The sequence below is a fragment of the Barbus barbus genome, assembly GCF_936440315.1.
Source record: "Barbus barbus genome assembly, chromosome: 12".
In the NCBI taxonomy this organism is placed as follows: Eukaryota; Metazoa; Chordata; class Actinopteri; order Cypriniformes; family Cyprinidae; genus Barbus; species Barbus barbus.
In genome coordinates, this window is record NC_136740.1 from 26,793,812 (window position 1) to 26,821,783 (window position 27,972).

Here is a 27,972-nt window from a genome sequence, read left to right on the forward strand (position 1 = left end):
CACAAAAGATGACACCGGAGGAATGTCAAATCATTGTTTTAAATGTGAAAATATAGCAAATGTAAAAACAATGGACTTGTGGCAGGCCTGCACTTTAAGCTTTCATTTTGTGATGAGTGATTTTTTGCCAGTGAGAAGTGCCTGGTTCCCACAGTGAAGTTCAGTGGTAGTAAAGCTTTTATATAGACATGTATGAGTGCTGAAGGTGTGAGGGAGGTTATCAATGCTGTCATGAATTCACACACCATTGTGTGATTTAATCATTCAGTGAAGAATCCATCAAACTAATTAAGACAGGTCTGAATTGTTTTTTTTTTTAGGAATGATTAATTATAAGAACTGGCTCATAAGAGTCACGTTTGTAAATCAGACCACACTGGGCACGCCGTAACTGTTCAGTGAATTCACTCTATAAATGCTGGGGTGAACGTGAGGGCAGGCATGTTTTGACAGTGTGAGAGAAAATCATCTTTGCACTAACATCATTACACTCGTCAGGCATAGAGTATTCACTAAGGAGAACAGATCAGTGCTGGAGACAGCAGCTCAACTCCTACACTTGAAGCAAAACTTGGAGCTCCTTGCTGTTTTGCAGTCCTTTGTTTCCCCAGAGGATGGAGGAATAGCAGGGGTCCTATTAATGACTAACCTGAGGACTCCTTCATAAGTTAACTTTTGTGCAACTTCGGAGCCGTTGCCACTAGTAAAGCCGAACGCTGACTCACCTTGCCGTCTGTGATGTACTTGCAGTTGATTTTGAGGAACTTCTCTGTCAGCGCCTCTTCTTCCTCTGAGGTGGAGGAAACCACACGGGAGGGCCGCAGGGCTGAGAAGACTGAAGGGGCAGGAGCATCGGAGCGAGGTGGACCACTGGAGTCCTGAGAGAGAGCGACGGGACAGATTACAGGGAGAAATAAAGAAACAACAGCCACTCACCCGCATCACATTGTCCCCATTACATAAAAATTTGGTTATTATATGATGATTAAGTTTCTGACACAATTGCTGAGGGAGAGGCAGCAAATTTGACATCTTTCTCTCATCTGACCAACATAATCGATCTCTCAATATTTGATTTTTCTATAGTGGTTTATATGGTACTGACTGTATCAAAGCAGCTTCATAGAGATAAACACGAAATAGCAGAAGCAATTATGGAAACTCTGCTATGGAGACAGTTCAGATTCTGCTGTGAAGAAACTTTGAAAGACAATACTATCATTATTTAGCTCAAGTTAGTTCAGATCAATAACAGTGTGAAGTTAATGTCAATGTTGCAAGATGTGATTTAGCTGTAAAGCAGCTCTACAGAAAACAACAGTGCCATCATCCAGCTTTATTCATTTCAAGTTTTTTTCTCATCCAATGGTGTCATATGGGTCGTATCGATAAATTACGGAAAGCTATGTGTCTTTCACACCACAACAAAGCAAGCCGAAAGCCAACAGTGGCAAGGAACCCAAACACATGAGGTGACAGAAATCGAGAAAAAAACCTTGGTAGAAACCAGGACCAGTTTTCCTTTGACCTAAGTGAATGAACATGGTGTGTTATTGATTAAGGTACGTCACATCAGTGTTAGGTGGGAAAATGAAGAGTTAACAAGAAAGTCACAGAAACGCTAGAAAATCATGGATGTTTTATTATTGGGGCCGATATAGTGGGACAAATGGGAATGCAAAAATTATATTTGTTGTAGTTTCCATTCACCACTATAAAAGTTTCCCAGATTTATGAGAAAACTGGGATTGTGAAAAAGGGTCCATCACAACAGCTATCGTTGCTACAGTAAAATCATAGTCATATATGAACTGCAGAAACAACTTTTTTTACATAATAGTTTATATTGTACTGTGTAAAAATAACTGCAGTAACTATGGTAATTTGGTGGAAACTATGACTGTAGGAGAGAAAATCGCAAATGAGATCTCTTCTTTCAAGAAATTAAATTATATTGAGAGTAAATGTACTTTTGTCTCATGCTTATATGTGAGTAATCTTACGTGTCTCCTCCAGAGTTTCAAAATAGATCTCAATGTCTTAAACGGTGCTCAGATTTTCAGCTGTCCCCAAAAGTCAGAAATCTCAATTTGATTATGAGATTTGAAATATTTCTAAATAAATTCTTCTAAGACGAACTCTTCTAAGCCACAATTTATAGCTCTCTTTATGTCAGTACTCATACTGTATGCCAACAACCTAATTTGTGTCAGATTTGTTCAAAAGTTGTTTGCACATATAATTTGTATCAATGTAATATAATTTGTAACAAATTATTAAATCAGTCCATTCAGTCCAAAATATGAAAATAGAAAAAGAAATGACTCCAGCACAATGTATATAATTCATTATAAGATTACAAGAGCTTTCCATTTCAAATAAATTTACTTTCTATTTATCAAAGAACCCTGAAAAAATTATTTCCACAAAAATATACAGTATCACAACTGTTTTAGCATTGATAATAACATGACATCAGTTAGAATGAGTTCTGAAGGATCATGTGACATAAAAGACTGGAGTAATGATTCAGATTTGCATCACAGGAATAAAGGGTTAAGGGAAGGGGAAAGGGAAGTGGTGTGTGGCCAAGTATGGTGACCCATACTCGGAATTTGTGCTCTGCATTTAACCCATCCAACGTGCACACACACAGCAGTGAACACACACCCGGAGCAATGGGCAGCCAATGAGCAGGAGGGGGTTCGGTGCCTTGCTCAAGTCTTACCTCAGTCGTGGTATTGAGGGTGGAGAGAGTGTTGGTTATTCACTCCCCCCACCTACAATCCCTGCTGGACCCACGACCTTCGGGTTACAAGTCCAACTCTCTATCCATTAGGCCACGACTGCCCTTTTAAATTACATTATTATTAAAATATTCAAATTATTAAATTATACATTAAAATAAATAAATAAATAAAAATAAATTAAAATTGGTGAGACTTCAAAAACATCTTACAGAGCCCAAAATTTTGACCAGTAGTGCATATCAGTGAAAGACTAAAATAAAACTGAAAAAAGAGAAACCTTTTGGCCTCCTCCTGGACTGGTTCTGAAACAGGAAGCAGCAAAGGACTCTGGGTAGTGGTGTGTGTGTTGGAGGAGGCATGAATACTCGTAGCCGACAGCGGGAGCAGAGAGTGGGTGCTGGGTCTCCTGCAAACACGACCTCCTGCCCACAGCTGTCTGCTTCCCTCCGACACACACACACACACACCTCTCAGAGCCGACTGGAGCAAACTGACACTGATGCACCAATGCTGGGGTAGTGACTGCACAAGAGACCACTGACTCTTCAGCTCTCCTGCTCTTTCTTTCTCTCTATTCAGATCTGGCAGTGACAGTGTTTACAACAGAGAATCTTTCACAACACGTTACAAGGCTTTTGTGAAAATCTTACTACTAAAACACACTAAGACACAATTAGACGCTCAACACCATTTATCTCAATAATAGTAATTAAAGGCAAAGGTACATGATCAGGATATTTGAGAGCAATACCGATATTTTAACACTATAATTAGCAACATTTTTCAAAGACACCCTTTACTCATGCTTCAATTAATACTTTACAATTATTAAAAGGATAGTTTATCCAAAAATAAACATTCTGTAATCAATGAAAGTCAGTAAGGTACAATGATGTTTTTGGACCCCATTGAGTTTCACTGTATGAAAAAAAACAGTATGTGTCAAAATTTGGATTTGGAATGACATGAAGGGAAATAAATGATAAGAGAATGTTCATTTTTGGGTGAATTGTCCCTTAAAATCCATTACAATCCAGTATTACAACAAACAATTCACATTTATAGAAATATTTTCAGAACATTTTTAGATTTCAAGTTTAGAACATTTAGAAAACATATATAAACACTTTCAAAGATGTGACACAATGACAATCACAATCTGCATGTCTCAATGCCATTACTGTAGAACTGTATGAAGTGTACAGTATATCTTAGTGTTACAAATGTCTTACATTCCAAATGTTTGGGGTTGGCAAGATTTGTTTAAATATATTTTTGAAGTATCCTATGCTCAAGACTGCATTAATAAAAAAAAAAAAAATTATATATATAATTTTATATATATATATATATATATATATATATATATATATATATATATATATATATATATATATATATATATATGCACAGACACACACACAATATAATAAAATTTTTTAAATAATCGTTTTCTATTTTCATATTTTAAATATATTATTTAAATCATTATAAATATAAATATTCTATATGATAAATATTGCATATTTTCTAATGTAATTCAATTTAATTTGACGTCAAAGCTGAATTTTCAGCATCATTACTCCAGTCTTCAGTGTCGCATGATCCTTCAGAAATCATCTAATATGCTGATTTGCTGCTCAAGAAACATTTTTTATTATTTTCAGTGTTGAAAACAGTGCTGCTTAATATTTTTGTGGAAACTGCGATACATATCTGTATCTTTCTCCACTGATGTATTCCGACAAATTAACACTTTTTGCAAACAGCATATCACTGGCACATACAGTAGAAATTTTAGCAGTGACCAATTGTTTAGGAAGGCTTTTAAAATCATGAAATGGACATATATTTGTCCCTGATCTTCTGCCTTTGATGTTACAGCTTATAAATCACACACAAAATCTGCATCAGAACACTATAAATAAAGACAACATTTTTCCACGTTCGACACATTTGCAATTAATATTTATAATCTAAACCGCTCTCACAAAATCTTCCCTGACAAGCACAGCGGCTGCTGTTCCCGCCCTCTGGCCTCGACATCGCATATCCTGCGTGCTGTGACAGACCGGCCCACCCTTCAGATCGTAGAATAAGCAACCAGAGAGTCAAAACATGTCTTCATAAAACCCCGTTCACAGTTAACACACTTCGCCTCTTCCAAACACAGTCTCTCCTCCTCTAGCAGCCCAGGAAGAAGGCGTTCATCTCGCACAGCGCCGGGAGGAAGGATGCCACCAGAGAAACGCGCACGGAAACGCAAATAGCTTTGTGTATTTCCAGATGCGTTTTGCTGTTTATTGCTAGCTTCATTATCAAAGTCGTTATTAACCACCGGAATACAAAAGAACATCCAGTGTTCCCAGGAAGACGTTGATTAGTAACTTAGTAAAAATTTAAAAGAACAAACGACGCCTTCCGTGCATGCTGTAGAGCTTAATTTAGGATTTAGGAATGGATAAACAGATCTGTATCTGTGCTAGGGATGTGGTGAACTACTTAATTTAAAAACTCTCTAGTCGGGAGGTTTTCTGAACTACTAATAGAACAGTAGGCTTAAAAAAGCCCTGTATAATTGGGCTGGATAGGGTCATGTCCTCCAGACAGCAGTCAGACGCATTTCTTCAAGATCTTGTGGATTTTAGTCAATGAGGGTTAGTGATGAAGCCTTCTACATTCTAGTGTATTCTCTTAAATATTCTACTAGGTTGACAAAATTAATTTTTGGCACAAATTTCTGTAAAATTGCTTTGGAAAAATGTGCAATGTGCCATGACAAATAATTTTTTCAAATAAAAAAAATATATAAAATGCTAAAAAATAAAAGAATGAATGACAATCCATTTTTACAAAAAAAAGATATAATCAAATAATTTTATGAACAAAAATGTAAAATAAGTAATCTTTAAAAGTATAACTGATATAAAATGAATGAAAAAAAAAATATTAAACAAAAATGTTATATAATAAAAATGAATAATTTTTACTTATAATCTAATCTAATATTTTTATATTAAGAAACAAACTGACAAATAAAAACCATATTCCATTTTAAAATAAAAAGTCATTTAACAAATAAAAATGATACAAATAAAAAATTCTATGTAATTTTTACAAACAAAAATGTTATAAAATAAAAAATATAATAAAAAACAATATTTTTTACAAAGAATATACACAAATAAAAAGCCAAAATGTTATATGAAAAAGAAAACAGTTTTTACAAAGAAAAAGTTTATAAATAAAAAAAGCAAGTAATTTTTATGAATATTATTTAAACATTATATTAAAATAAAAACTGAAAAGTAATTTTTTCTAACAAACAAATTGTATAAATAAAAAATTATTGTAAAAAAGTTTATGAAAAATACACAAATAAAAAATGAAAAAAAAAAAGAAAATCAATTTAAAAAATAAAAATGTAATACAAATAAAAAAAAGAAAATTCAGTTTTACAAAAATAATATACAAATGAAAAAAAAAGTCAAGTTATTTTTATAAACAAATTTTTTTGTTTGTTTTTAGACCAAAAAACATAAATAAAATGTGAAGGTGGCAATCCTGAATTCAGATTAAAACAAACTGACTTTAAAATTATGCTAAAATTATCAATTCTGTTGTGAGACCTAAAATATTTCTCAATTTGTCCATTATTAAAATAAAGGGCATTTCTGGCACTTATTTGTCCCAGTAGCAGCAAATAATGATATTCAGTCTTAACAGACGGACTCTTGCACAGGTGGTCAATTCATAAACAGAATTACTGCACCAGATCACAGCAATCAATGCAAGTCAATTACTGCGACACAAGGACAACAGCTTCTGAAGCCTTGGGTCAAGAAGAACATGCATTCAGTGCTTCTCCAAGAACATCTCATGATTTTTACAAAAGACACTGTGGAAGAGACAGACCAACAGAATGTGTCCTCTGGCTGGGTGACATTTCTATTTGACATGGAGGAGGAGAAAAAGTGTAAAAGTGTATCTTAATGTCCTCTAGGCCATCTGGAGCTTACCTACGCTGGGTTGGTTTTACACGGCCCCGGTGAAATTCAGCCTGGAGGAGACCAGTAGCTGGATTTAGAACCTAAGCCTGGAAAAAGGCCACTAACCCTGACTGCAGGGGCTGTGCATGTGGGTGGTTGAGTTCCATGTGATCATTAGATCACTGCCGGATTGATCTATACTCAACACACACCCTTACAGTACTGTTCAACTTCACACACAGCTCATGTTCATGACTCGTGTGCTATTAGATGGAAACAGTAGATGGGCCCTCAAATGCTCAACAGCTATGAAGCCATTATTATGAGAGTGAGCAACATGGCAGAAGGACGCTGTCAGCTGACTCTAGTATTAACTGAGATCAACAACAGTACTTTGAATTAATTGTCATCTGTGGGTTTGTTTATATGCAGCTGTTTGCTGTGAAATATTACAACAACAACCTGAAGCTCCATCTGGTGACCAGAAACAGGTTCTGCAGGGGAAAAGACTAAATCTACCTGACAGATGTCACTGAAATAGGTGTCTAGATTCTGCTTGGAGCCATTCACATCCTTAGGTTCAGAAATTATTTGTTTCTATGGCAACACGCAAGATCCCAAAATGGATCCATATGTGGTTTTGTTGTTATTGAAAGCAAAATACTTAATGACTGCATATTTATCTCTGTGCTCTTGCAAAATCTTTAAGAGCAAAATAAAGTGGAAGTAGATATAGTGAAATGCCATATAGTGAAATGTAGAGCTACAAAAATTTTTTAGGTCAGTAATATTTTTTGTTTTTAAGAAAGAGGTCTCTTATGCTCACCAAGGCTGCATTTATTTGATCAAAAATGCAGTAATATTGTGAAATAGTTTTACAATTTAAAATAACAATTTTCTATTTGAATATATTTTAAGATGTAATTTATTCCTGGGATGCAAATCTGAATTTTCAGCATCATTACTCCAGTCTTCAGTGTCACATGATTCTTCAGAAATCATTCTAATATACTGATTTGCTGCTCAAGAAGCATTTATTATAATTATCAAGGTTGAAACCAGTTGTGCTGCTTAATATTTTTGTGGAAAGTGTGAAATGTATTACTCTGATGAACAGAATGTTCAAAAAACAGCTTTTATATAAAATAGAAACATTTTGTGACATTATAAATGTCTTTAAAGCCATAAATGTCAAGTTTTGATCAATTTAATGCATCCTTGCTGAATAAAAATGTTAATTTCTTTTAAAAAGAAAAATTCTTGAGCCTAAACTTTTGAATGGTATACATGATGTCACAATGAGCATGGAACTCACCATGAAATGCACGGTGCTAATTTAACATCACACATAACCTCTGCTGATCTGAAGAGTTTCATGCTCTCACTGACTGAAGCAAAGCACCACAAGAGTTTCTGGGCATGAAATCAGACCAGACGAGCAACACTGGGACAAAGTCACCTTTCCTAGTGTCAGCCAACACCAGCAGCCACTGGTAATTAACACTGGTCATCTCTCTAACACACACACACACACCGGCCTTCCTCTTCTTCTTTTCACTGCCAGTCTCTCACTCCCTCTCGTCTTCTTGTGACGCAGACTAAATTTAGTATACAGCAGGAAGGCAGGGTGAGATCAGGACGATACGAGGCAAAAACTCTTCAGGAGACTCAATTCAAAGTCACCAGATTTCATAGAGTCAATACTGCTTTTTGAAAGTCAGACTTTCAAATATCGGCACAAAGTCTGATCCATTCTGCAGCTTATTCTGAACAAGAACCGCCCACTTAGACAGCTCAAGACCACATGACTGACATGCAATACGACCAATGATGTATTTATTTGTAATTATATAATGAATAATTGAAATAACAAATATCTTTTTCAAAATATCAACACATCAATACACAAGTGGACATAAAGGAGTAGAAAATATTACCAAACCAAATGTTGGTAACAGAGCATGTTGGTTTCTGTAGTATTTCTTTCCATCCTATGGAAGTCAGTGGCTATTGTCAACTGTTTGGTTACCAACTTCCTTCAAAATAGCTTCTTTTGTGCTCAACCGAAGAAAGAAACAATTTGAGGGCAATTAAATGACAGAATTTTCACTTTTTGGTTGAACTATCCCATTCAAATAGCAGGGGAAGAAAAATACATTTAAATTAATTAAGACAATTGAATAAAAATAAACAAACACAAATGTTTACTATAGTATTTTATAGTACTTACACATTCCTTAACATATTCCTCTACTATGGAAGTACCTGCATGGCTAATATAACTACTATAACACATTACAGCAGCATCCACTTCTGAAAGCAAATAAACTGCACTCTGTGGTCAGCATTCACTATTGCTCTTCATTACATACAAACATGCCAGGGCATCCACTTTAATAATTAATACAAGCCCAGTCTGTAGCGCCGCAATAACGGCTCAGTCATTAAAAGATTGTTACAGCCTGGGAAAAGAGCTGTCTGCTTTACTCGACTGAATCAAAGCGCACCTGGTTGATGCTCACCCTGTCGTGTCTCTGGAGGACTCTGTAGTGTGCAGGGAGAAGGCTCTCTGGCTGAGGAGGTCAATGAGCACCGCTGCCTGTTATGACTGAGAGCTGCCTTGCTGTGTGCTGCCTACATAGACAGCAGCCTTTTAAGGGTCAGCATATACACTCTAGAAATAGACGAACACAAACGCTTCTATAGCTACACAAGCTCCATTTTGTCATCAAAGTGCTAGAAGGTAATTTATAATAACACATGAAAGTAGGTGTTGCATTCTCAGACCTGGCACAAGGGGTGCTTTACTGCAAATTAGCATAGTTTTCTCTTTCTACTGTTAGGGCTGAGCAACAGTTTGAAGGCAATCGCTATGAGCAAGTTAACAGTATGTTTATTGTTAGCTACCTGATTAATAATTAATAATACATTTAGTTTAATTGCACAGACATTTGAAAGTAATATATTGCCGCCTTGAGTACTCATAGATTACATACATTTTTTTTATTATTTGGTATATATGTCATAATTTATTTGGTATATATATATATATATATATATATATATATATATATCTTTTATTCATTTATTAACTTATTTGATAATATGTGTTATTATAGGATATTTAATTGTACAAAATGTTTAAATTACTTTAAAATAGTTTTTGCCATCATCTTATGTTCACTTTAAGTGAATCTATTTGTAATTAAATCTTAAAATGAATATACATTTTATTGGATGCACTGTAATATATTTAGCATACTATTTATACCATTATAGCATATTATAATGTTGTGATGCCTTTGGTGTTTTATTTAAATTCATTTATTTAGACAAATGGGCATATAATTTTAATACTGGCTAGTTATCCATCATCAGACAAAAATAAAAGAAAATAATTACTTTTTAAAATAATATCAATGCATTCCTAAAAGTACGTTTAGTTAATCACAACTGATTCTAATAGCATGTTGCAAAGTCTAAAATGTGATACTCTAATAAGCATTTTATGATTTTTTATCAAGACTTTTCAAAATTGAATGAATTGTAGGCTCCCATAGATAAAATAAGATTATTCAATATAATTAATTTTGTTACAGAGCTTCTTGAAATGCATTCTCTAAGAAGAGAGAAGAGTCTTAAATTTTGGCTAAAACAAGGTGCCATCATGTCAGAACATGCACGCCTACAATGCTGTCTAGGTAGGCAGCTGACTGGATTTTGGAACAGGTCAGGAGTCCTAATTTGATTCCTAGTACAGTACCTGTCTCAGACTGCTAGACAGATCACTGCTTCCTTTTCCCAGAGGAACGGTCTAAATAGATATGTGTGAAAGAAATCAAAGGGAAAGGAGCATCTTAGGCTGAGCGCACAAGCGGGCAGGTTTGCAAACGGCACCGTCGCTGCAGTCACTATGGAGACCAGGAGGCAGCGAGGTACATTGGCCTCTTCTTTATAAGATGCTGAAGGTAAAGCCTTTTATTGCAAAACAGAAATTCAACAGCTAGCCTACTGACAGTGTGTAACACGAGCACAGTTACTCCACAGGGAAGAGAAGAGATGCTATATCACTAAGGCTGGGCAATAAATTGAATATTCCATTTTTTCTAACAATATAAAATAAGCAATTGTAATGCTGCAATTTGACCATTGAATTCTCTTATTGTCATTAGACATTAAACTAATGACAAAAGTGAGTCATTAGACGTTTTTATATTTACTTAATAATAAATATATATTTAATAATATAAGTATATATATATATATATATATATATATATATATATATATATATATATATATATATATATATATATATATATATATATATATATACATACATATATATATACAGTAAATAAAAAGAAAACAGATCGAACAGAAAAAGACTAGAGCAAGCTAGTGTTAGTTTTTTTTAATAAAGAAAACAAGTAGTAAAAGAATAGAATGCAAGTCTAAAAGGTACAAGTTTTTTTTTAAAGAATAGAATTAGAATAGAGAGTGCTAGAGTTAGAGGGTCAAATAATGGATGTGTTCTCTTTCATTGGTTCACTCGATGCTGCATAGAATCACGCCGATTCATTGGCTGATGGCGCGGATACTGTCCTCGACATTCTTACGTCACCATCCTTATACTGGCGAATGCGCCATCTGCTCCTCAGATTTCTCTGCCTTCACGAAGTGGCCATATTCTGACCCGATATTTCAGCCGACGTTCTCCCGCCTAGCGCCTAGGCCTTCTGCGGCCTACTGAGAGCTTATAGACATGCTGGTGCACGCCTCAGGGAAGATCTCTATTGATTGGCTCCACAAATCCCAGTCATCTAAACTCGACGAGCAGTTTCTGAGCGGCCTAAATTCGAGGCCTGCGTGGAGAAAGTTGCTCTTCTTCAGCGATCTGCATCATGAGTTCTCCAAATCCTGGAAGCAGCCATTTTCTGCCCGCCTTACTTCCAAAAAAAAAAAAAAAGTGTGGAGTGTAGTAGGCCTCCGCTCGCCAGAGCACCGCTAGGGCAGTTATGTGAGTGGTAGATAACCTCCTCACAGGATGCCCAGTGTGTGGAGTGTAGTAGGCCTCCTCTCGATCTAGAGAGTCATCATGTTGAGGCCTCCGCTCCAAGAGCTCGACTGTTTCGGCAAGTGTTTTCGAGGCCTCCGCTCACCAGAGTACGAGGAAACTGTACGCCCTGAAGTGGAAGTGTCACTTCATGATGCGGAGGTCGCCAGCTCGACCTAGTCAACTGCCCGATTAGTACAGTTCTGGAGTTCTTGTAGGCCCGTTCCTCCACAGGGTTAACCCACTCCACCCTGAAGGTCTACGTGGCGGCGTTATTGGCCTACTGCGCCCCTCTTGGTGGCCAGTCAGTGGGCAGACACCCCTTTGATACACGTTTCCTCCAGAGGCTGAGGCCTCCGGCCAGAGAGCTATGCTATGTGGTGGATCAGGATGCTATTCCATAGCCTGGAGTCCTCTGATCTCCCCTCTTCTTGAGGGTCAAGACTCGCTTCTCAGAAGTAGGCCTTCGGGACGCAGGTCCCGCCCACTTTAGCTTTGGTGCTGGCCGCCGTGGCTTGCCGCATCGAAACACAGGATTTGTCACGGGGTGAGGGAAGCTATTTCGCTGGCTTACGAGGTGAGTGGTCTTCACCTCTCAGCGTTTGGGCACATGCTACCCGGAGTGTGGTTTCCTCTCTAGCTCCCTTTAGAGTAGTCCCCCTAGAGGATATTTGTATAGCGGCAGGATGTTCCTCTCCGCTCACTTTTATCAGGTTTTATAATTTGGATCTTGACATCGCTCCTGGTTCCCAGTTCTTGTCCGTTTGAACCAGCCATAGATGCTATCTGGTTCATCATCGGGCCAGATACGACAGCGCTTTAGCTTGCCGTGTTTGGTATATCATTCCCAATGCGTCATAGCTACGCAGCGTTGAGTGAACCTATGAAAGAGAATGTCTTAGTAGGGAACGAGATGCTGCCTCCGCTACCAAGCTCCTCGTGCTGCCGACAAGTGGCCTTTTTCCGCAGAGAAATCTGAGGAGCAGATGGCGCGTTCGCCAGTTTAAGCATGGCGACGTAAGAACGTCGAGGACGACATCCATACCATCAGCCAATGAATTGGCGTAATTCTATAAGGGCTTCAGACAATCAGCACACCCAGAGGGCGTTCCCAATGCATCATAGCTACGCAGCGTCTCGTTCCCAAGTCAGAGAAGATGGGTTACGCAAGTAACCCGAGATGCTTTTAGCCAATTCTTGAAGATGGCTAAGGACTCACACACTATTCACCATACCAGAAATGGCTCATTTCTTAGGGATTTAGATGAAGGGCTTTTAAGAATGAGGGCAAGTCAACACAGCTCATTGCAGGTATTTGATTACAGAGGGTGTGTAAATATATCATGTTTGACAGTGAAAAACCACAACCTTGAGCCAGGTGATCTCAAAACCCGCTCAAAGGCAAATTTACATCTATTTGTGTCATATAAATATTTTATGTAACCATCTGTCCTTCTCGGTAACTATTAGATCAACAGTGATATATTTGCAGTATTTAAAGTGAAGCGTGTTTGCCATGTATTTACCAAGCTGAATTGCAAACACAATAACTGTTTTCAAACAGTTTTCCTGAAAACGTACTTCTAGTCTGCAGATTAAATTGGGATACTTGGGTATTTTAACAACAATGTACACACTTAAGCTTTAAAGAAAAACGTGTTGACCTTAAGCAAATTTTTTAAACAATTAGAGCTCCTATTCGTCCTGACAGACAAACACACGGATAGCTCGACAAAATTTCTGCAAGACGCATTCTTTCTATCAGCTGATGGAAAACAAAGCACAGTGTTTCCTGACTAACAATGAACAACAGCATCTCATGCTGTCAGCTCATGATTTCACTGCTCCATTAAGTTTCTTTTAAATGAATCCTGTAAGCCAGAAAGTATAAGATACATAAGCTTTTGGAATATAGCCAGAGATCCTTCAGTGTGAACTCGTGGCATGCTCGGGGCGTGTGTGATTGTGTGAGAGTCCCTCCAGAGCACAGGTTAAATGATGAGGCTTTGCGGTGTGAAGAGGGAAATGTCACATACCGTGGTCACTTTCTCCAGGTCAGCTTCTGAGGAGGTGGGAGAGAGTGGGCTGCTGGGACTGAAGGAGGGAGAGCTGCCCGCACTGGACACATACTCTGGATCGGGAACATACAGAACCTGCAAACACAACCGCAGCATTACGCTTCACAATCACCAGCCAGACACTGCATGCATGAACGATCAACACTCACTCACAAACACACACGTTTTTTTCTGTGAATTGGGGGAACTTTCCATAGCCTTCTATTACTTTTATACTGACCAAACAATATTTTCTATCCCCAAACGCTAAACCTACCCCTACCCCTACAGAAAACATGTTTGCATTGTTTCACTTTCAGATAAACATAATTTACTATTTTTAATCATCTTTTCCCTCGTGGGGACCGCAGGCCGGTCCCCACAATGTCAAAAATTTCAGGTTTTAATATCCTTGTGGGGGCATTTGGTCCCCACACTGTAGCATAAACAAGTACACACACACACACACACACACAGAGACAAAAGTTTATCTAAATTATTATCCATTGTAAATGTTAAGGTGTAACAAAAGACTTTTTTTTAAGGCTATCAATTGATGATTTATGATTTATTTATTAAAAATGATGAGTCAATTATTTTCTGTGTTAAATGATTATTTTTTATAAGGTCATAATGTCAATTAGCACAGAAAATTACTGACTCGTCATTTTAAATAAATAAATAATCTGTAAAAGCATTCCATCGAGTTCAAATTTTTTTTTTATTTAAAGCTGAAAGAAACAATTCTGTTCTGAATCTGTCACATTAAATAAATCCATTAATTAATAGCATGTTTAAAAAGAAAGAAAAAACACTTTCTAAATGTAAAAAAATATATGTAATATATTTAATTTAAATATATATATATATATATATATATATATATATATATATATATATATATATATATGAGACCCTTGAGCAAGGCACCGAACGATGATGGGCGTCGCAGCATTGGCTGCCCACTGCTCCGGGTGTGTGTTCACTGCTGTGTGTGTGCATATATATATATATATATATATATATATATATATATATATATATAGTAAAAATCTAATTTTAATTCATTAATATATATAATAATCAAATTAATATATATATATACAGTATATATGTTAGTAATAATCCTATTTTAAAATATCTAACTTATTTTCCATTTATGTGGTGACTTAATATGACAGTTTCAGAACAGATTTGTTCTATTTCAGAAACTATGAAATTTATTTGAAAAAAAAATACACACAGATATATATATTTAAAAGTCGTGACGTATTGTCAAGTATGGTGACCCATACTCGAAATTGGTGCTCTGCGTTTAACCCATCCAAGTGCACACACACACAGCAGTGAGTAGTGAACAAATGCACACACACACACACACACCGTGAACACACACCCGGAGCAGTGGGCAGCCATGCTGCAGCGCCCGGGGAGCAATTGGGGGTTCGGTGCCTTGCTCAAGGGCACCTCAGTCGTGGTATTGAGGGTGGAGAGAGCGCTGGACATTCACTCCCCCACCTACAATCCCTGCCGGCCGGGGACTCGAACCCGCAACCTTTCGATTACGAGTCCGACTCTCTAACCATTAGGCCACGACTCCCCCCCCAATATATATATATATGCACACACACAGCAGTGAACACACATATATAATATATAATAATGAAATGTTGAAGTACAAACTGTTGAAGTACAGGGAAGAAATCAGTAATTAAACGTCTCAAAGTTCATTGCATCAAACATGATCTCTCCCGGTGCTCCTGAGATCTCTGAACACAGAACAGGCTCCACTCGTGTTAGTTTGCAGGGTAGTGGAGTCAGTGTTGAGGGGCTGTTCAGCAGGCCGAAGCGTTTGGGAGGATTACGCTAATGGAAGGAGCCGCAGAGTTTGGTCACGTGATCTGTGCTAAGAGCCCTCCAGCTGTACTGTGTCAGGTGGCGGTCTCCAGCGCCTGACTCTATCTATTACCCTCTCATTACTGCACTCGCCGCCACGTGAATATCAACGATCCGGACTTCAGCTTTGCTTAACATGTATTTGTGAGGAGATGATGAAGCAATACTGGAGCTGTTTAGCAAGAGATCTTTCATAACTGCTCATGCAATGACTGGAACAGTGAAGTCATTAATCACTCCATCTCTCTGAGAGATATTATCTGGTTAAATGTCATATTGGCCAATAATTGATATGCTGTTGCACTATATTAAACAGTGAGAGATTGATTCTTTGTCTAACGCTTGGCAGAGATCTAATGGTGAGGGAGTGAAGCGTTATAATGAAAGTTTGCTGAGAAAACCTGCCATGAATTCAGTTTAGAGTGTGTGATTTTTGTAACATCAAAGCCAACATGAAATGGCATTACCAACCTTTTTTACTTCTGTAACGTGATGCATTTCAGAGCAAAACATGACATCCAAGTAGTAAAAACTGAAAGGTTTCATTTTAACTATTGGAAACTATTGCAATCTACAACACAGTAGCCTAAATAATTACCTAAAATACCTAAAATGAAACTAAACTAAAAAGCAAAACAAAACAAGCAATAGGATATTCAAGGGGGAAATACACACCTGACCGGGGACCACATTTCTGGAGAAGAGTTTGTTAAGCTGAACTAGTTCATTGGGAGTTGTGTCAAACTTCAGTGCGATGTTGTTCAGAGTGTCCCGTGACTCCACCTGCATAACAAAAGCACAAAAACATGTAAAAACAACGAGAAGGAAGAAGAGGAATACATTTCTTTAGGTTCCTCTTGGTCTGCACAAGGTGGATGTTGTACACTACCGCTCAAATGTTCAGGGTCTGTAACATTTTTGAATGTTTTTGAAAGAAGTCTCATATTCTCAAAAATACAGTAAAAAACAGTAATATTGTGAAAAAATATTGTGGTTTAAAATAACAGATTTCTATTTAATTGTATTTTATAATGCAATTCATTCCTGTGATGCAAAGCTGAATTTTCAGCATCATTCAGTCTTTAGTGTCACATGATCCTTAGTGTCATATGATCCCTCAGAAATCCTTCTAATATAGTGATTTAGTGCTAAAGATTTTTTTTATTATTATCAATGTTGAAAACTATCTATTTTATAGATAGAGAGTTCAAAAAAACAACATCTATGCTGAATAAAAGCATTAATTTGTAAAAAAAAAAAAATCATGACAAAATTTTGAATGGTAGTATAAATCTGCTATTCAATTAAATCTACTATTTAATTAAGTTTTCCTCTAAACATAAACATCTGAGGACAGTCAGATGATCATTACACAGATAATGACTTAATGTAAAGGATTCTACATAATTTAACTCTCTGTTTACTATATCATGAGTCTCTTGTGTGTGAAGGGCAGTGAGATGGTCAGATCAAGGACAGAATTTAGACTGAAGGGAAAGTATGCAAGCTAACCATTTACATGTGTTCCACAGAAGAAAAAAAATCATACAGATTTGGAGCAACCTGAGGGTGAGTAAATGATGAAAATATTTTCATTTTTTGGTTAACTAACACTTCAACCACTTCCCACAAAACAAAGACACAGCTCCTCTTCATGAACACCATCTTGTGACAAATTTTTTTTCAGCATCTTGCAGCATGAGCTCTGCGTTGTTGAATTTTTTTGAACTTCTACTCTGAATCAGATTTCTGTGAGTTGTTTTTCTTAGAGAATGGAAGAATCCCCAACCCCCAACCTCCCCCTCCCCCAATTTGCACAGAAGTTTTCTGGTCATCTCCAGATGGGAACGTCAGTAGTCGATATTCCCAATGTCCCCACGCTAGCGGCGTCCTTTCATCCAGTCTGTCGGGCGCAGAACATTGATTCCCTGTGAGAGCTATTTGAAAACGGTTCTTCCGTGGGCTATTTATTTGGACGCTTCATTTCAGAGCAAACACAACCTGCCTTCACTGGACACTAATACCTGTAGTTGTTAGATGGCGAATTTATGATTTTCTCTGCAGTCTAGACATGCGCTATCCTTCTCCCCCGTGTTTTTTCCCTTCTAATTCAATCTCAGACTTTAGGAGGAAGTGCCGCCGAGGTCTGTCTTCCTCTTTCTAAAGGCAGCCATGGATAAAAATATCACCCAATATACAACACGAGCGGTGCCAGTAGAGATGTCAGCCGTTGCCAGTCGCTTCTGCTTGGAAAAAAGACACACGCAGCAGTAAGTCATCAGGACAGTCTAGACGAGCTCAACATTTTCCAGACATGGGTGGCTCAAGGTTCCTTCTGAGAAGTAGGAAATGTGTATGGATCAAATGAAAGTCAAATGCATTCTTGTTTGAGTTTGTAGTCTACTGCATACAAGTCAATATCAACAGAATCAACAATAAAACTATAAATTGATGCAAAGATATGTACAACTAGTAAAGAAACACTAGAGCACATCAGTCCTTAAACCGACTTCCTGACACATTCAAGTATCAAGGTTAATAATCAACATAAACAATTCTTCTGGCAAGTAGTATACTTTTTTATTACAACTATACACTGCTGTTAAGCTACTTGACACTTTAATAGAATCTGCAGGCAGAGGCACATTTTCCTGCAGCTTCATATGCGGCTCACCCATTCTGAATTAGACACGTTGAACTCTTAGGTCATTAGGATCAAGACTAGTAATGTCTAGAGTTGGCTCCAAACATTATAACACAGCATTAAACATTTAGCTCTTACACCACCCTAAAGCTGGGAGCAACTTCCACAAGTTCTCACACGTCTCATCAGAAGACATATTCAAGTCCAAACACATGCATTTCTTCATGTATTATTTGATTATTAAAGTGCTCTACTTGTACATTACGCAGCATTTTGAGCCTAGCAACGATTCAAAACAATGTAAAGATGTGGCACGACGCTGAGCTTCTCATCAAGAGTGAGAAGTGTGAGACCAGCTTGAGATGATGGCGAATGATTTGCAGATCCTGAGCACAACTGACAAACATCTGATCTTGTAAAATGTGTGGCAAGTACTGCCGCTCCATAGTATAAACAGTATGTGCGATCGTGAATCTCAAAAGTGAAAGTGAAAATAAAAAGCAATAGCGCATGAAATCACGATGCTGGCTCAACATCGTGATGTCTATCAGCCATCGGCGATGGACGATGGCATCGTCTATCGGCCCAACCCTAATATATATATACAGTGGGGACAAAAATTATTGTTATGTTTGCCCACTGACAAAGAAATTATCAGTCTTTAATCAGCAGGAGGTCAAGGGGCAACTGGTGAGCCTGGTCCCAAATATTCACAGCCTAAAGCTCTTCACATTCACAGCCCTGTGATGAAATCTCATATGAGCTTCATGTACATTCAGAAATGTATTTTTAAGAGCTTAGGAGTGATTTTTGCATGATTTGCTGATGCTGAACTCAAATCAATGCAATTATAAATATGCACAGAAAGTCTATTGATTTTGTGCACAGTATGCATCATGCATAATGAGACTTTAAGTTTTAATCACTAACCTCATGACTTTAGTGCTGTTACAATGACTCTAGACCGCTACAGGAATCAACAGACTCAGGAAGCAGTAAAGCAGATGCTGAATCCTCACTGTTTCTCTCCGATGAGATTTCAATCTCTCTGGCTCTTTCCTGGAGTCCAACCAATTTAATTGGCCACAGACCAGCCAATGGTGAGAACCCGCTGACCTGCGGAGCGTTATTAGTGACTGAGCAGATGGGCTACAATAGTTTAGCTCTCCTTCAACCCCTCTTGAGGTCGAGACTGCTTCTTGAGAAAAGAGCAATGAAGAAAATCATCTGTGGCAGGAGGCAAGGCTTTTACAATAATGGAGGCAGTTTCTCTGAAAGTGTAATCAACACTAGACCCCACTGACTTTCAATGTATGGAGAAAAACAATGAAGCCACAGAAAAAAGATAGTCATGCATGTTTGAAACGACATGAGGGTGAGTAAATGATGACAGAATATTGATATATAGACTATTGGCTGTGCTATCCATTTAAAGATGATTTGTGTGTTCAGGGTTACGCATCAAGTCCAGTAATTATCCAAACATCTTCTCAATATGACATCCATCACTCCGTCTTTGCAGCGGTGTGGTGTGGTTTGGAGTGGAAGATTTCAAGGCAAGCTGGAAGACTGAGATATGAGTGCCGTATCTGCCATCTCTCTCATGTTAACCCCCACTCACCCCTCACCAACAACCGCCACAAACAGCCTCATGACACGCTGTTTATGCCCTGTGACAAATGCCCCGCTGTCGTCTTGCACACTTTTCACGCTCTGCGGAGGAAAACAAAGGCCCTGTCAATCACTTTCGGCGGACAGAGACGGATCTTCAGCATGTGTTGGGGGAGACGGGTGTCAGACAACTGCTCAGATCCGAGGGGAGAGCAGAAGTGTCTGGAAACAGAACCGTGACAGCAGCAGCAGTAACGCTGACTCTGATGAACAGAGCACGTCAACTACACCAGCATCCAATCCCACAGCTACCTGATGCCGGTTTTGAACCAAATCTGATGCCCCTTTTCTACCGATAGTGTGCTGGTGCCTGACCAGTAAGTCTCAAACTGTATGAACTGATCTGAAAAGAGTAACTCATTATATCAAAACGATGCGGAATTTATTAAGTCACAATGACACAATTATAATAGGTCACAATAGCTAATTAGTCTACTAGAAGTCTAACAACTGAATAGTTAATATTTTTCATAAAATACATTTATATTATTTATTATATTTAATTTTTTAGCAGCAATGCTTTCATTAGCAAACTGACAGTATTCGGTGCTTTAGAATTTAATTTCTCATAAAAGTGGTGAATTCAATTAATTTATATATATATATATACCAACGTTCACCAACGTTTAGGGTCAGTAAGATTTCTTTTGAAAATAAATTTGTACTTTTATTCAGCAAGAATGCATTAAACTGATCAAAAGACATTAAAGACATTTATAGATTTGTATTTCAAATAAATGATGCAATTATTTTGAACATTCCATTCAGCAAAGAATCCTGAAAAAATGTGGTTTCCACAAAAATATTAAAAAGCACAACTGTTTTCATAAAGGTGAATAATGAAAATAATAAGAAATGTTGATAATAATAAGAAATGTTGAAGGATCAAGTGACACTGAAGACAAGAGTATTGATGCTGAAAATACAGCTTTGCCATCACAGGAATAAATTACATTTAAAAATATATTAAAATATATATTAATAATATTAGAAAATATTGATATTTTTAATCAAACTACACATACAAAAGAAACCTGTGATATCAAAAAAGACGCTTAAATGACTTTGGATTAGGGATGGATGACCATGCTTGACTAGTCTATTGCGCATCCAAATACCAACTAATCGAATATATGGAGGTTGATTAACTTAGCGTTATTCTTATACACAAATTTAGTTTTAATATTTGTAGCTACAATGGTTTCAATAGCACGTTAAAAACATGCTGTGCTTTAAATTTTGTGTCTTTAAATTTATCTATTAGTCAAATCGAGTATTCATTCAGGTAGCCCTGACTAGTGGACTTTACACATCTCTACTTTTAATGTTAACAAACCCGTAAGATTTGTAAACAAACACAGTGACCTAGTTAGTTCATCTAAGTCAGTGTAAACATGGGCCGTTTCTGAGAGAATTCGTCAGATTGCCTGACTGAGTGCCAGCTCCGGCATGAGCACCGGCACCGTTTTTGGTGGAAAAGCGGTATGATTCCAATCTTCTGGCTAAATGACAGCTCTAGCCGCCAGCAGTTTCCTCTCCTCTGTCTCTTTCCACTTCCAGGCAGAACTCCAGGTCTCGTCTCAACCCACACGCTCCTCTGTTACTAGGAAGAGAGACGAGAAGCGTTCTGCCCGCAGCTGGAATTTGAGGGTCATTTCAAGAACACAACAAGCTGTTAAGACAGACAATCGAAGCTCACACGGTCTCTCTCTCTCTCACTCGGCACACGCGCTCGCCAAATCAATAGAAATACAAACGCAGAAAGGAAGGTCATTCAGCAATACTCTTCTGGAATGTATGTTGATAAGAACATTCACACGCAGACTGGCGAAAATAAACAGGCTGATGTAAACATTCGCTTGGCTTCATGCAGCGTCTCTCCATCCTAAACCCTGATGGAAGCACACTTGCTCTCAATTCATCCCTGTGGATACACACACACACACAAACACACACACAGAGTCCTCGTGCAAACTCTCACAGAAATCTTGCAGGTACATGTGGAAAAATCCTCAGAGTAAACAGTGCCGGGATAAGATCTACAAGACACAAGCCTACAATGCACAGCACATGTACAGAAATAACAAGGAAAGGGATTGATGTTCCCACTTACGGAATACTCGATGGTGCCCTTCGGTCTCTGGAACGACATCCGCCTTCCATCCTTCTTCTCCGGCGTCTTCTTCTGGCCGGTATCTGAAAGCAAGCGAGGGAAGGTTCTCATTATGTTCATGTTCCGCTCTCCCCTCAGCTTGACACAAGCTGCCGAGCTCTCAGCCTCGACCGACGGCTCATCCGTCAACAGCGAGTGTGAACGAGCGATTCCGGTGAGCCAGAGAACGCAGCTTTTCTCTCTCTCTCTCTCACCCTCCCTCCTTTCCCCACTGTCTCCCTCTCTTTCTCTCCCGCTCAGCACAATGACAGCCGATGTGTCTTCACCTTGCAATGCCTCCTGCTGCTGCAAGTGCCGTAACAGACAAGAGACCACCCTGACCTCTGAGAGTGAGAGACAGAGAGAGACGTAGTGCTGCCTCCTGAAAGTATCACATTTATGTTGTGCTGTGAATTCTTTGAAACCAATTACAATGCCTGGCTTATGCAAAGCTAATAGGGCTATGTTACGTATTGGCACTGATTTTCCAATTAAGTATTGACATCAGATAATCTGGGTTTGCACACTCTGTGAATATGGTGCATTTTGATGCCCCTAACTATTAGAGGAATAAAATTAGATGAGATATTAGATTTGTTTTTAAGGAATTAGATATGTTAAGGAAATTACTTCTATATTACATATGTTAATCTAGCAGTAGCATGAAATGGGTACTGCTGTTTAAATTTTTTTTTATGTTTTAGAAAGAACTATCTCTGCTCACCAAGGCTATTGTAAAATATTTTACACTTAAAAATAGGCCTTTTATATTTTAATACATTTTAAAATGTAATTTATTCATGTGTAACTTTTCACGCTCTGCAGAGGAAAACAAAGGTCCTGTCAATCACTTTCGGCCGACAGAGACGGATCTTCAGCATGTGTTGGGGGAGACGGGTGTCAGACACCTGCTCAGATCCGAGGGGAGAGCAGAAGTGTCTGGAAACAGAACCGTGACAGCAGCAGCAGTAACGCTGACTCTGATGAACAGAGCACGTCAACTACACCAGCATCCAATCCCACAGCTACCTGATGCCGGTTTTGAACCAAATCTGATGCCCCTATCGGTAGGATAGTGTGCTGGTGCCTGACCAGTAAGTCTCAAACTGATCATAATTTATTCATGTGTAGTGTTATTCATGTGCAAAGCTGAATTTACTCCAGTCTTCAGTGTCACATGAGCCTTGAAATCATTCTAATATGATGATTTGGTGCTCAAGAAACATTTCTTATTATTATCAATCTTGAAAACAGTTGCGTTGCTTAAGATTTTTGTGGAAACTGTGATACATGTAAAAATTAACTGATATTAATAATTAAGATATATTTAACTGATATTAAAACGGATTTCTTATTATATTCAGTTATTTATTATTTGAAATTTTATAATTTTTTTATAGTAAAAAAACTGATTAATTATAAAATGTATTATATTAAATTAGATTATACTGAACCAAATCATATACAATAATTGTCCCCCACACTTTTTTGTGACCATGTTACAGTATGATTTTTCCCCATTACAAAAAATTAAAATTTTTAAAATGTAAAAAATTTAATTATGAAGGGAGCCAAACAAATAATCGCACAGCATTTACAAATAGCAGTTGAATGCATTCATCAAATTACTCAGCCCTGGTATAAACAAACAAACAAAAATAAACTAACATTTAAAAAAGAGATGAACTATCAAGGAACTTAGACATTAGCAACATCCACAGAACAGGAGGTGTGCTACAAATAATGTTTAGGTTGACGAAAATTCGAAAAGGCATAGATTAAAAGATCAATATCAGATCATTCAAATGCAGTTTGCAATCATCAAACCAAAATGTATATCCACTAGAACTTTTTTATTTTTTTCTTTATTTTTTTTCTGTTTTTTTTTTTTTTTTTTCTGTTAAATGTTTTTTGTTTTTAATGTACATGTTAATATGGAACTATTATTCTGCTGTCTTGGCCAGGACTCCCTTGAAAAAGAGATTCTGAATCTCAATGGGATTATTTCCTGGTAAAATAAAGGTAAAAAAAAAAAAAAAAAAAAAAAAAAAAAAAAAAAAAGGAACTAATGTGTATGCATATAGTCTCATGGGTATGGGTGTGTGTGTATGTTCAGGGTTATGCGAGCGCTGTTAGCAATTCCCCCACGTTCACTTTGCTTCAGGCGGTCCGTCCATCTTCACATTAACATTAACTCCAGAATCCGTCTAACAGGTTCTGCACTTGTGACAGTGTGACAGGGAGACGCTCGGCTGTGCAGCCATGAGTCATAGTCGTCCTGCTATTTCTGTGCTCACACCAAAGAGACAGCAGCGAAAGAAACCAGGCCAGCGCAAGCGCTGATACAAACACTGATCTTTTATCCAGCGCTTTCACGCCTCTGTTTGAGAGCGTAACCTGACAAACAGCGACAGTGGCTGATCTCTCAGTATTTACAGTACATGATGTCACTGAATGAGACGTCTCACAGAGTGCCTCCGAAACAGTTTTATTACTCTAAAACACATTGTCATGATATTTAGAAAGCTAATCTGCACTGATTCAAAGGATGATGTGTGATTCCCACATTCAGAGACATAAATATATTTTCTATAGTAAACAGTACTGTTATTATTGCTCATAATTAGGCTCAGGAATTTGGAATTGGACGGGAACTGAAAGGAATTCTGCGGCATTCCTTCTTGTGTTGACATGCTTTAAAATGAAACCGGAAGTCTGGGCAGAACATAATTGAAGGATAAAATAAATCAAAACAAAATAAAATTGTGCACTAAAGCACTTTGAACATATTTCTTTAATTTTATTTTAATATACATCTGTGTTCTATACACACACACACATATACATATTATATATATATATATATATATTAGAGCCTATATATCCCAAGAAAAAAAAAACATTTAACAGAAATGTAAATGTAAAATATTTATTACTTTTTAAATGACTCAATTACAGAGAAACAGAGAATTTGGGGTATAATTAATATAATTCATATGTTTACAACACCCCAATAATAGATCGCAAAAATATGCTAATGTCTGTGTGCTCCAGTACAACAGCACTGACCGAGGCATGAGTCAGAGAGAGGAACACAGCGAGCAAACACACACAACAGAGATAAGTTTCATGAAAAACGGCTAAATTGTCTAGATTTGAACCCTCATGTGTGTGTATATCGTCTGAAGCAGGCTTTTCACACGCTGAGATAAGAGCGGTCACATCGAAACTAAACAAAGAGCCCAATGTGTGTCTGAGAGACAGCAAATCCATGGTCTCTCGTCTCTGTGGCTCTGGATGGACACTGGCCACACACAGAATGTTCCAGAGCCGCAGAGACCATGGATTTGGTGTCTCTCCATCAACAAAATATGACAAATCTCTTGAATAAATACGCATTTGTTACTCAGATACGTTGGGTCTATTCACAAGTCCAGTGAGCTGCACTGCTTTCTACATATGAAGCATCCCAGCTCAAATGTAACCTCATAAGTCAGTGATTTGGAACACTCTGCAGTGACAGTGACGTGACATATGGCCAAGTATGGTGACCATACTCGGAATTTGTGCTCTGCATTTAACCCATCCAACGTGCACACACACAGCAGTGAACACACACACACACCGTGAACATTTATGCTGCGGCGCCCGGGGAGCAGTTGTGGTATTGAGGGTGGAGAGAGCTGTACATTCACTCCCCCCACCTGCTGGACCTGAGACTCGAACTCGCAACCTTTGGATTACGAGGCCAACTCTCTAACCATTAGGCCACGACTTCCCTCTACACAGGCAGTGGCACATAAATCACACTTTTGGAACAGCATTTGCATCTATGATGTCTTATAATGCTGCATACGTAGGCAGCTCACTGTGTTTTGGAACACAGCCATTGTACTGTGGCTCACTGATTATCTAGTATTTTGTGCTCTAAATATAAAGGCCACTGCTAATAAGAACTAGCGTTCAGTGGTCACATAACACAGGTGGGAAATATGGGACAAGGCCACACGCTGTTCTCTTTTTCCTTTCAGTGGCAAAGGAAATAATATTATTCCTGGCCCAGATACATTTTACCTATTTTGTCTGCAAATGTAACACTAATTGTACATGATTTTAAGCAGTAAAAGCTCTCAAAAATGCAGCACTAATGGTCTATGACAGTTATACTTCAATTATCAGTGAAGTTTGCAAATTCATAGAAATGTGATAAGGCATAACAGCTTATACCTATGAATGAGGTTTGTACATGTACAAGCCTCAATATGCCAAACATATAACATATTATGGCTTATAATGATCCAATTACAATTGTAAATAAACATATAATATATATTACAAATAAATATATAATATTTTATATAATATTATTTACCATATAATAACAAATATATATTATACATATAAATATGATATATTATATATATATAATTACGTATTTCATTTTTTATTATTTTTAAGAATCATAATATTTAAACAAAAAAAAAAAATACAATACAAGAGATTTTACTCTTTTTTTTAAATGAGTAGCCTACTTCTAATCAAGGACACATTAATATGACAATAACAAAAACAAAAAGTGACAGTAAAGATGTTTACATTGTTAAAAATAATTTCCATCTAAAATAAAAGCTGCATGTATAAATGCATTTGAACTTTCTAATAAAAATACAATAAATATCAAATATACACAGTTTAAAAAAATCAGCATAACTTTTTAACATTGATAATAATAAGAAATGTTTCTTGAGCAGCAAATCAGCAAATTAGATTATATTACAATGATTTCTGAAGGATCACGTGACACCTGTAGACTGAAGTAATGATGCTGAAAATTCAGCTTTGAATCATATGAATGAATTACATTTTAAAATATGTTAAAATAGAAAGGTTATTGTAAACTGTAATAATATTTACACAATATTAATGTTTTTACTGTATTTTAGACCAAAACTACAGCCTTGGTGAGAATAAGAGATTAAAAAAAAAAAAATAATAATAAATACATAAAGTTTTGATAGGTGAAATTCTGTCAAATGTCTTCAGCTTCTTTTACACGTTCAAGCTGCATGATCTGAGGTATCATTCATGTCTGTGAGGTATCTATCAAACAGTGCATGCTGAATTACAAAGCAAAGTTGTAGAGTCAGGAAAAAAAGACATTACAAACATGACACTGCAATCAAAACGGAAGAAAATGTATTTTTATGTATGTGTTGTGTGTTCCTTATTTGGGCGTTGCTGTCATACAAGGACGCAGAACGCATGCAACCAACTTCAGCGCGACAGTGAAAACAACCAGGTTTGTGTTAGCGGCAGCTGCAATGACCCGGCGGATGTTATTCTGAGACAGCTCTCATTTACTGCTCAGAATGGTGCTGGAAACAAGTGCCCCATCATCATAAGCAGGTGGCGCGCACACACACACACACACACACACACACACGCGCACACACACACACGCACACACACACACACACACACACATGCACACACACACACACACACACACACTGTGCTGGAATGAGATGACCATGGCTGTTTGGAGACTTTGTTATTTGCCATGCAAAACTCTGCTTCATTTTAACAACAATGAACAAACAATCTGATTCACTATCCCAAGATCGGTCTTAAAGGGACAGCTAACCCCAAAAAGAGCATTACTCCTCCTCATGTCATCCTAAATGTATGCTGTTATTCTTTTCAAAACACAAAAGGAGCAAAATAAAAACAGCAATACAAACAATATTATTTTTGACT

The 27,972-nt window shown here is 37.4% G+C and overlaps 1 protein-coding gene across 4 annotated transcripts in view; it reads right to left on the reverse strand.

Annotated features, from left to right (window-relative positions):
• Positions 1-27,972, reverse strand: part of LOC306877558 (oxidation resistance protein 1-like) — a gene marked incomplete at its 5' end in the record, with an annotated part of 84,643 nt that overhangs the window by 28,514 nt on the left and 28,157 nt on the right. For all 4 annotated transcript variants that reach the window (XM_079429392.1, XM_079429391.1, XM_079429394.1 and 1 more), the window contains 4 exons: positions 726-878; positions 13,832-13,948; positions 16,424-16,531; positions 22,177-22,259. In XM_079429392.1, coding sequence (XP_079285518.1) covers positions 726-878; positions 13,832-13,948; positions 16,424-16,531; positions 22,177-22,259 — 461 coding nt within the window. The remainder of the gene's footprint in view (positions 1-725; positions 879-13,831; positions 13,949-16,423; positions 16,532-22,176; positions 22,260-27,972) is intronic.